Source organism: Camponotus vicinus, unplaced genomic scaffold (assembly GCF_025532165.1).
Source record: "Camponotus vicinus isolate PSW18456_S1 unplaced genomic scaffold, iyCamVici1.0 SCAF_2, whole genome shotgun sequence".
In the NCBI taxonomy this organism is placed as follows: domain Eukaryota; kingdom Metazoa; phylum Arthropoda; class Insecta; order Hymenoptera; family Formicidae; genus Camponotus; species Camponotus vicinus.
The window spans coordinates 13876074-13887442 of NW_028141956.1; the positions used below are offsets into that span (position 1 = coordinate 13876074).

General features: G+C 29.9%; 1 protein-coding gene and 1 pseudogene across 3 annotated transcripts; one reads left to right on the plus strand and one right to left on the minus strand.

Moving 5' to 3' along the window:
* Positions 1-388: 388 nt before the first annotated feature.
* Positions 389-5069, minus strand: LOC145966414 (uncharacterized; annotated as a pseudogene).
* Positions 5070-8097: 3028 nt separating this feature from the next.
* LOC145967302 (lysophospholipase-like protein 1) lies at positions 8098-11177 on the plus strand. 3 transcript variants are annotated; one of them, XM_083092069.1, is made up of 5 exons: positions 8098-8315; positions 8470-8594; positions 8807-9067; positions 9305-9530; positions 11054-11177. In XM_083092069.1, exons 1-4 carry the CDS (start codon positions 8228-8230, stop codon positions 9527-9529), a joined length of 699 nt encoding a protein of 232 aa, XP_082948195.1. In that variant the 5' UTR covers positions 8098-8227; the 3' UTR covers position 9530; positions 11054-11177. The 3 variants fall into 3 exon arrangements, with proteins under 3 accessions (XP_082948195.1, XP_082948196.1, XP_082948194.1); XM_083092070.1 differs by lacking the exon at positions 11054-11177 and adding an exon at positions 9999-10895; XM_083092068.1 differs by lacking the exon at positions 11054-11177 and having other exon boundaries at positions 9305-9759.
* Positions 11178-11369: the final 192 nt, after the last annotated feature.

Below are 11369 nucleotides of genomic sequence, written 5' to 3' on the forward strand. Positions count from 1 at the left end.
ATATTTATATATTTATATATTTAAGGTTTTAATTTAAATAATAATTTTTATAAAATTTATATATTTATATACTTATATATATATTTATGTATTTATGTATATATTTAAGGTTTTAATTGAAATAATAATTTTTATATAAAATTTAAATATTTATATACTTATATATATATTTATGTATTTAAAGTTTTAATTTAAATAATAATTTTTATAAAATTTATATATTTATATCTATTATAAGAGTAATTTCATTAATTGTATTTCATTAATTATATTTATATAAATTTATCTAAATAGCTTATATTATTAAAGTTTAATATTGAAGATATTAAGAAAATTATTTTTTTTAGATATTTGTGAATATATATTGTATATTTTTTTTATTTATTGTTCTTAATCCATGCCTTACGGCTTTGGATGGACTTCCAGTCTTACAGAGCTTTACAAGTTTTGTATTCATTAACGTATAAAATATAAAATATAAAATGTGATATAATATATAAAATTAAAATAGAAATAGAAATAGAATAAAGTATAATATATAAAGTGTATAGAGTGTAAGGTGTAAGTTATACAGTACTTGAATGGAATAAAATAAAATCTAAATCTAAAATCTAAAATCTAAAATCTAGACTTTACGTAACAGGCGGGAAAAGTAATATGAGATATTATAAAATAAAATAAAATAAGATAAGATAAAATTGGATTAAATTAAATTGTAACTGCTAATAAGAGTAAAATAAAAAGTAGAATTGTCTTAGCTCCTATCTAATCTAATCTAGTCTAATCTAGATGAGTAAAATGTTAAATGTTAAATGTTATGTATTATATGTTATATGGAGTGTGTAAAAACTCTTAAATCTTCTTTTGTAGTTTAGTAATTCTTTGTGTTCTATCTTTATTATCTTTGGTATCTTTGGTTTCTTTGGCTTCTTTGGCTTCATATTTTGTTGTTGTTCTTAGTCATTATTACTTCTTGTCTCTATCTTTCATTGCAGCTCGGGTTTCCTTGGCTTGCGATGACTTTGTCCGCCTTCTCCGTCCTCTTCTCTTCTCGTATCTTGTCTATTTTTCTCATTATATTCAATCCGTTTCCCTCCTCGCTCAAGAATTCTTCCATTGATATTTCGTCTTTTGTTGCTTCGCATTCCTTTAGTACGTGCTTTAGGCTTTCTTCTCCTTTTCCACATATCCTGCATTCTCTTTCTGTCTCCTCCTTCCAGTAGTATCCTCCTCTCACTTCGCTACCACATCTATATCTTGCAATTCTGCTCCTATCTTTCTTACTCTTTTTTCCTTTCAGATAATTCGGTACTCCTTCTGTCCTTATCTTTTTATATATATCGTTATATCTTGAATCCTCTGTTTTCCTCTTCTTCTCTTCTTTTTGTCGTTCTTCAATTCTTTCCATTATCTTTTCGGATATCTCTGTCTCCCCTTCTTCTCTCTTCTTTTTCAGTTCTTCTTTACCCATGTCTGCCTCCTCTAGTATCCTTCTCCTTTTCTTTTCCCATTTACTTTCTTCTCCACTTTCTCTCCTTTTCTTTATTTCTTTCATACATTCTATTATTATCTTCTTCTCCGATTGCCTTGCCTTTTCTTCATATTTTACTGCTCTTTTTATGGTCTCCGTTCTCAGTTCCTTCATTTTTGTTTCTTCTTCCAGTATGTAGTTTGGTGTCCTCCTGTCTAGTTTCAGTATCCATTTTATATATTTCCTCTTTATTTTCTCCATCCTTTCTTCGTTTCTCCATCCCCATATCTCTGCCCCGTATAGAGCCACGCTTCCCACTAACGCATTAAACATCTTTATTCTTCTTTCGTAGTCGTCCACGAATATCCTTTCTCCTATGCTCCAGGTCTGCTTCATCGCCACCATCGCTCTTCTCATTCTTTCTACTATATGTTTCTCCGCTCCACCGTTCTTTTGCATAATGTAACCTAGGTAGTTCATTTCTTTTACCTCTTCTATTTCTTTTTCTCCCCATTTCCATTCTCTTCTCTTTGTGCGTCCTCTTCCTTTCTCGAATACCATTACCTTTGATTTCCCTGCGCTTAAAGTTAATCCTTTCTTGTCAATGTATCTTTTAAATCTTTTCATCATCCCTTTAAGTTCTGCTTCGCTTCTCGCCATCAACACAATATTGTCTGCATATGTTATCGACCATAGTTTCTCTTTTCCTATCACTACACCTCCCGTTTGCTCCTTTTTCATTTCTCTTTCCAGATCCATTATGTATATATTGAATAGTGTTGGACTCATGGGGCATCCTTGTCTGACTCCGCATTTCGTCCAGAATTCTTTGGACTTTCTATTTCCAACCTTTACTATATTCTTTGTCTCTTTGTATGTTTCCATAATTCTCCTTCTCAGTCTCTCTCCGATCCTTGCCTCCCTCAGCATCTCTCCTAGTTTTGCTCTGTCCACTCTGTCGAATGCCGCTTTGAGGTCTGCAAAGAAGGCAAAGATCTTACCTTTATTCTTTGATAATTCTCTGTTGACTATGTAGTTCAGTGTGAAGATTGCATCTGTTGTCCCTCTTCCTGTCCTGAAACCGAATTGTCCCTCCTCCATCCTTTCCTCCGCCATCTTCTTCATCTTTCCGTTCAGTATGCTAGCATATATTTTATATGCCGTATCCATTAGTGTTATTCCCCTATAGTTCTTCGCCTCCTTCCTGTCTCCTTTCTTGTATATTGGGCTTATTATCCCTTTGGTCCACTCCTCCGGTATTCCTCCTTCCTTCCAGATTTTGTTCAACAATTTAAACAATACTTCCCCTACTTCTTTCGGCATTAACCATGCCGAAAGAAGTAGTAGTTCGCATCCATGCTTCGTTCTCTATTCCATTTTCTCCCGGTGCTTTCCCTTTTTTCAGCTTCTTTAATTGTTCTATCATTTCTTCTCTAGTTATTTCTTCTTCTTCTTCTTCTTCTTTGTAACATTCCTCCCTTTCTTCTTGTATTTTTTCTTCTTCCTTCTCTTCCATTGACCACCTCTCCTCCGTTCCTCCTAGTAATTCCATGAAATGTAGTCTCCAATCCTCCGTACTTATTTCTTCATCTACTCCTTCTCTCTTCTTTCTGTATCTGTTTATATATCTCCATGCTTCTGCCTCTGTTTTGATTAATCTTATTCTTTCTTCTTCCTCTTTCTCGTGTTTCTCCTTTTTTTCCTTACACCATATTTTATATTCCTTTCTTCTTTTAATATACTCTTCTCTGTCTATCTTGCCTCTTTTCACTTTCCTAAGTGTCTTTCTTAGCTCCCTTTTCTTCATCTTCCATTCCTTGCTGTGCCATTCTCTTTTTCCGAACTTTCATGGTATTATCTTCTTCTTGATTTTCGTAATCGAGTTATTTACTTTCCCTTTTAGTTCTTTCCATATCCGCCCATTCTCTTCTTGTGTGCATTGCCATCCTTCGCATAATATTTTTCATGATATTGCATCACTCCTTCTTCCGTCCATACGCTTTTCTCTTTTATTATCATGTCACTTTTCTTCCCTCTTTTCCTTTCCATCCCCGTCAATTCCACCTCTATTGGCATGTGGTCCGATTCAGTCCTATTTCCTTCTCCTACCATTTTAACCTCTTCTATAGCTTTGTCATTTGTTATTACGTAGTCTATGATTGACGCTCCTTGTTCCCCGATATACGTCCATTCTCCCTCTTTTCCATAACTGCCATTAAGAATCATCCAGCCTCTTTTCCTGCATTTGTTTATCAATATTCTTCCTTCTTTATTTATCTCCTTGTCCTTTGATCTTCTTCTCTCTTCTTCTTCCTCCTCTCCTGATCCTACCGGTCCTCCTTCTCCTCCCGTTCTCGCGTTGAAATCTCCTCCCAGCATGAGATAGCCCTCCTCTTCCTCCTGTATTTCCTCCATTATTGCTTCTAGAATTTCTTCAATATTTCTGCTATAAAGTGTTACAATTCTCCATTTGTTTCTATTATGCGTTAGACTTATCTCCATTGCTTCCTTATTAATTTCTTTTACCTTTACTCCTTTCAGTTCCTTGCATATTGCCGTCATTATCCCTCCTTTGGCTCTGCCTCTCTTATTTTCTTTGGTTGCTGGAATACAGAACCATTCAAATTTGTTTGGCAATCTATTTCTGATTTTGTTCCATGTGTATTCTTCCAGCCATGTTTCAGTTAAGCCTATTATATCAAATTCTTCTAAGTATTTCCATGTCTCTTCGCATTTGTTTATTACTCCAGCTGTGTTCCAGAAGCAGATTTTTAGGCCTCTTTCCTCTTCTTCTCCTCCCTCTTTTCCTTGCCCGTCGCGCCTTCACTCTTTGCCTCCTCCTCTTTCTTCCAATTTTTCTTTCTTTTCATTCCAGCTGTGCCATTTTCCTTTCATATATATTTTCTTGTATCCTACTTTTACTCTTCCGTCGCCTTTTTCTCTTTCTTCTCTTGCTAATTCTCTCAGTCTTCGCTGTATCTCTCTTTCTTTCCTAGTTAGGTCGTTTTCTATTATTATTCCTTTTTTCAATTTGTTCTTTTTCTTCATCACGTTGTTCTTCTGTTCCCATTTGTTTATTTCAGCAATTATTATCTCTTTGCTCCCTCTCACTTCAATTTTGTTCGCTCTTCTTATCTCTACGTTTACCTCTATGTTTTCTTTGATGTACTCCGTTATCTCTTGTTCCAAATTTTCTGTCTTCCAACTTACTCATCTGATCACTATATTATTTTTCCTCTCGTTCCTTTCCTTTCTCTCATTAATCCATTCTAGTTCTGCGATTCTTCTCTCCAGCATTCCTTTTTCTTTCGACCATTCTTCTCTCTCTCTTTTTCTTTCCTCTGCTCTCTCTTTCCTTTCTTCCATCATTTGTTTTTTTTATCTCTTCCATAATTTCTTTCCTTATCTCCTCCATCACCATCGTTAGATGTTCTTTCATTTCTGTTACCGTTTCGTCTTTGCAAGCTCTCATTATTCCTTCTATCTTCCTTTCTGTATCCGCCTCTGAGTCCCTGCTCATCCCGAAATTTTCCAACGTTTTTTCTTTCGGTTTGTTTTTGCTTCCCGCCGGTCTGCCCACCTTCGCCATCTGTTGCATTCCTTTCGAACTTTCTGACCTTTCTTCCTGACCTCTTTTGTTACCTACCGACTATCCTCGCCGGCTTCTCTTCCCTACTTTCTCTGCTTTCCCTTTGAGGTTATTTCTAACCTCTACAGCCGCCTTCTGACTTTTTCCCTGATTTTTCTGTTTTCCCGTCACCTCCTCTTTCTCCTTCACTTCCTCGTTTTCTTTTTATCTTCTGCTCACTCACTTCACTCTCCTTTCGGCTCAGCTCCTCTTTTTACACAATTTTCACTCTCTTTTACTTTCCTTCTAAACTACTAGTACTTTCCTCTATCGCCTGTCAACCGGAAGTCCAATATATATTGTATATATATATATATATATATATATATATATAAATAGAAATTTAATTATATGTATTATATATTATTTTTATAATGAAAATATAATGTTTTATTATTAAACTGTATAAATTAAAGAAGTAAAATGAAATAAATCATTAAAATTTTATTAATATTCCTTTTAAGAAGTAGAATAGTAGTTTGTTAGGGCTACCCCATATAATGCTCCTTATACACACGGTTCCGGGGGCCCGAGCGTTGGAAGACTAAGGAAAGGCGCGTGGGGTTTTTAGTTGGTAGGCCCCGCCGTTAAAATGGCGGCGGGGAGAGCCCAACACTACCCCGACGGGACCGCTACATAGGTCATATATTAAAATTCCAATAATCTTAGGGATTAATCATCGCTAATCTTGTCTGGACTATGTAAAAATTTTTAGTAAATTTTATATTATAAAATATACATATATTTTGGACATTTTTGTGTAATAAATTATTCCATGTTATAAATTATTTTGTATTACATTTCAAATTATATTATATTTTACATTAACTTTTGTATTAAATTCTGTATTGAAAGAAAATAAAAAATTTTTCCTTCTCGATGGTATCTCCATCTTAACGAAGGCATTTGCCGGATGAGGAGGTTTAAGTACTCTAATGAACCTGAGAGCTATGCCGGCGGTAACATACGCCGATATTCGTATAGACTTTTCTTATATTTAAGATAATTTTAAGTATGATCTTAAATATAAAAGTGAATTATGAATACCGTAGTTACTGATAGGGTCACCCATGCCGGACAGGTCGAAGGGGAAATGTCAGACTAAGAGAGATACCAAAATTATATAAATTTTTGTTATATTAATTATATTAATATTTTTAAATAAAATGAAAGAAAAAGGGACAATAATCGAGAAAATAGAAAAAGGCAACTACAGTGATTTGAATATCTATACCTGAGAACAAATGTCCATAGAAAGTATTCCGATGGACTCCATAGGAAGGAATAAGCATGACAAGTGATGGTATTTTTTATGATGTTAACACAAAGGAATACAATAAACCATAATAATCCAAGAACTCGAAGAAGAGAATATATTGGATAGAAATGCATAGTGATTGGAAATGATTAGAAACTAAAAGACAGTATGCATACAACCTATTTATTAATAGTAATACTATTTTGTAATTATATTAAATTTTATAATTTAGTACATTGTATTATATAAAGTATTAGGCATAAAAGTATTATGCTGGTATGAAAATTATAATAAAAATATATAAATAATGTTAGCTATATTAGAATGGAACATATGAATTCTTTATATTTTATATAAAAGAAGAGGCTTAAAATATTTTGCAACATCTATATTTTTCGAGACTTAATTATAAAAACTTCAGAAGAATCAATGATTAATTTGACAAATTCTATACATGTATTAATAATTAAATTTTTAAATAATTAAGAAAATGATTGATAAATATCAAAGATCAGTTTACTGCTAATTAAGAAGATTTATAGAATACGGTTAAAAATGCACAGCAGGCATTTTGTGTTTTGTAAATAAAAAGATATAAATATGACAATGAATATAGAAAAATATTTATTTCATCTTTAAATATTACAGTATCTTTCGCGATTGAATAATTTATTTACTATCAATTTACATACATAAGTATCTTGTTATACAGCTGGTGCTACCGGCATTTCGTGCACATAGCACGGAACAAAACCAGAAATTGTGCACATTATATATTACCCTCTGAGAACATTTATGGACTTTGGCTTTGTAGTTCATGTCGACGTTTTCAATGTCCATAGAGGGAGTATCGCTTTCAGGGATCACTTAAAAGCAGGGCATGACATCTCTCAATCTTCTCTCTGCGTTTACTATAAATTTTCTGTACTAACAGTTCATATCGGAACGCAGCCTTAATTGCTGTTATTTTATTGCATTTTTAACGTTATGTATACATTTATATAATGTATACATTAATAATTTATATACATTATGTATGTATTTATATGTATATATTTATATACATTTATATACATTATGTATATATTTATATATAAAAAATGCAACTAAAACATGAAAACAGATGAATATTTAATAACGAAATAAAATTTGGCATAATCGCAATAACGAGTTAGAAATGGAATAATTAATACAAAAGTTAATTGTAGAACAATGACATATATCATATATGTTTAAACTTATTTCTATTAGAGACAAATTACTCCTCAAATTATGACCTCAAAATTAAAATAAAAATGATTGTATATGATTGATGTTATTTAATTAACGTGTAACGAATTTTCCGACACTTTATGAAAAATATTCGTGATAATTTTATGTATTTCATATTTTTACACAATCGTAAAAAAATTAGGAGAAAAATATGAATGATTTGAATGCAATCACAGTGTGATTAACCATGATTTAAAAATTATCAAGATGTGATATTGCGCGCAAAATTTGAAATATTGAAACGATGAAAACAATGAACCAATCAGATATTTCAGAGATGTAAAATATACTAATAATAGTAATAATAATAAAATAATATATAATAACATAATATAATATCATAATAATATAGCTAATTTTGTAACATTACAAATAAAGTCTCAAATTTAACATAATAATGTAATAAAGAGCACCATTTCTTACATAACTATTCAACTCGATAAACGTTTCTACATCATTTTAGTTAGTGACGTTTTCATTCTATCTCTGATCATCATGATATATCGGTAGAAAGATATAGTGCAGCTTTTATTTTTAAACATTGAATTGTAATTGTAGAAAGCTGAGACGGACAATAAATAGTAGTAGTTTCAAGAAAATGACAACAATCGCAAGAATTTCACAAGCAAATATCGTGCAAGCTACAAGAAAACATACAGCTACTGTGTTTTTTTTCCACGGTTCCGGTAAAGTAACATAGTAATCTATCTGATTATAATATAAAATGAGCAAATGAATAGAATTAAAGTAAAATTTCTTAAATTAAAGTGAATAAATTCTATATTACTTGAATTGATTCTATATTACTAAATTTGTGTTATGTTTTATATTTATTTAAAGGTGGCACAGCAGAAGATATCAAAGAATGGATTGACATTCTTAACAGAGAAAAACTACAGTTTCCACATATAAAATTAATTTATCCCAGCGCACCAAGTCAACCTTATACACCAAATGGCGGAATGGTATAATTACGATTAATCTTGGAATATATATATTTATAATATGGTTTTTAATTAATATCAATATATATAAACCACGTATTTAAAACTTTTTAAAGATTCAGAATTAGCAATGCTCTAATTAAGATTCTAACTAAGATTCTAAGATTAAACTTATTCTTTATCTTCTTTTTGTAGCATACTTTTTGTAAAGTTTTACTAAAATTTTATTGTAGATGCAAAATGTATGGTTTGATCGCATAGCAATATCTAATCAAGTGCCAGAACATATAGAGTCAATTGATTCTATGTGTCAAAATATATCAGAGTTGATTGATAAAGAAGTAGCTAATGGCATTCCATTTAACAGAATAATTTTGGGTGGCTTTTCGATGGGTGGTTGTCTTGCATTGCATTTAACATACAGATACAAAACATCCATAGCTGGTTGCTTTGCTATGTCTTCTTTTCTTAACAATGGATCTTTAATCTATGAGGTATATTTAACAACAATAAAATTGTAAATATTTGACATAAACATAATATTATAAAGAAAATTCATATTATATTATGATATATAATATTTGATTATCAAAAAATAATTGAGGTGATTTTATAAAACTAAAATTTTCAAAATGTAATACGTTATACGCTATAACTAAATCCTAAAAATATCTATTTTACACAAAACTGTATTAATATTATTTTATCTATTTATTATAACATAATTTTAGCACTTAAAAGCAAAGCCAGAACATAATAAGGTTCCACTTGTTCAGTATCATGGTACAGTAGATACTTTAGTTCCTATTAAATGGGGTGAAGAGACTGCTAACAATTTGAAGGAGCTTGGCGTAAATGTAAAATTTACACCGCTACAAAATATTGATCATGAATTGAGTCGTGCAGAGATTCAAAGTTGGAAAGAATGGCTCCTCAATATCTTACCAGATAAATAATGTATGTTAATTTTAAAAATATTAATATTATTATTGCCAAAAGTGTAAAATAACATGTTGAATATTAATTGTGTTTGTTTTTAAGAATGTGTATATCTATAATTTTATTAATTATAAAGAGAGCAGGGTTGAATATGGTGCAGTTACTTTATAAAACTAACTCGTAACTATATGTTTTGTTTTTTAAAAAATAACTCGTTACCATATTTATTACTAATTTCCAAAAATAACGAATCATTGCAATTTTCTTTTCTTTTTCAATATTCCTTTTTTTAATACAAAAGCTAAATTATACATACATATATACATAAAATTTATATTTTTAAACTTTTTTTTTTAATTAAAATATAAAATTGATACAATTTTCCTATTAATGTCCAGTTTTGTTATTAATATCAATATCAATATCATTAACAATATTGGTATAAAATATATAATAATTTGGATATTTTTACTTTTTAAACATCAGATAAGGCATATCTAAAACAATATCAAAATAAGTATCAAAATGAATCTACATTTAAACGTACGAGAAGAGACAATAATGAATATTATTGTTTTGTTTAATAATAGGATATAATTATAAAATTTATTTATAATGGATAATAGTTTTGATATATTTTTTAAATGAATTTATTAAATATTGTGTAATGTGTGTAAATCATGCTGTGTAGGTTCAAAAGTAATTGTTGAATTTGTCATTCAAAAAATGTACTAAAGTTACCTTTTCTATTTCAAACAGATGTATTAACACTGTTATCGAGCAAAAATAATTATAATTATAATTATAATTATAACAAGATTATAAATAACACATTACTTTCCAATTAATATAATTTATATTATAAATTATTAATATAATTTATATCAAATTATATATTATAAATTATTAAAAGGAGCTATAAATTTGCAAAATCACTTCTGAGCCCATGATGAAACATTATTATATTATCATTAAACAATTATAATACATCAAACATAATACATCATGAATAATGTCAAGTATTGATAAATTGAGCTCGACCTTCAAAATATTAAAATCGTTTCGTGTCTTATTATTTCATTATTATGGAACGAGAATTTAATTTTTTTATAATAATACATTAAAAGAGAGAGAGAGAGCTTAAAATTTACAAATATGAAAAATACTGTAATGAATTAAAAACTAACAGTATTCATATTACATTAGATTTTTATAGATTTTGATTAATTTGATATATTTAAGAAATTATTTGACGACGAAAAAGCCGACAAAAAATTTGTCATTCAGCATAATTATGTGTAATCACAATTATATGTAAAACTATGTGTGAAAAAGTTTTCTATTGACTCTATAAATATTTCCGTTATTTAAGAAAACCGAGAATTTGAATAAAATCAATGCTACCCGCTTGACCCGCTTTTATATGAAAGCGTGCTCGTATTATTGGTTACCTATAATTATCACGCTTTTTCTACAATTAATCTTAATTTTTCTGACATTAAATCAATTTGATTGTCAATTTTAGCATTATTATTTTTCAGAATGTCAATTGATAGAATTGTTAAATTCACATGGAATATGCTCACAATTCATTTCATATAAACAGATGTTACTTGAATCAATCCTTGGATTCTTTCTTAAATTCTGAAATGCCCGAGATGCTTTTAAATGTTGAATATTAATCGTTAAGCTTCGTAATATATGTGTATGTGTTTGGAATCAGCAAGCAAAATGTAAGCGACGTACGGGTATTTTAGTAATAGATTTTATCAATATATTGAAGTAGATCAGCATTAATTGCATTTTGTTAGACAACATTTTTATTAAAAATATAACATTATGGCAGATTGGCGACAG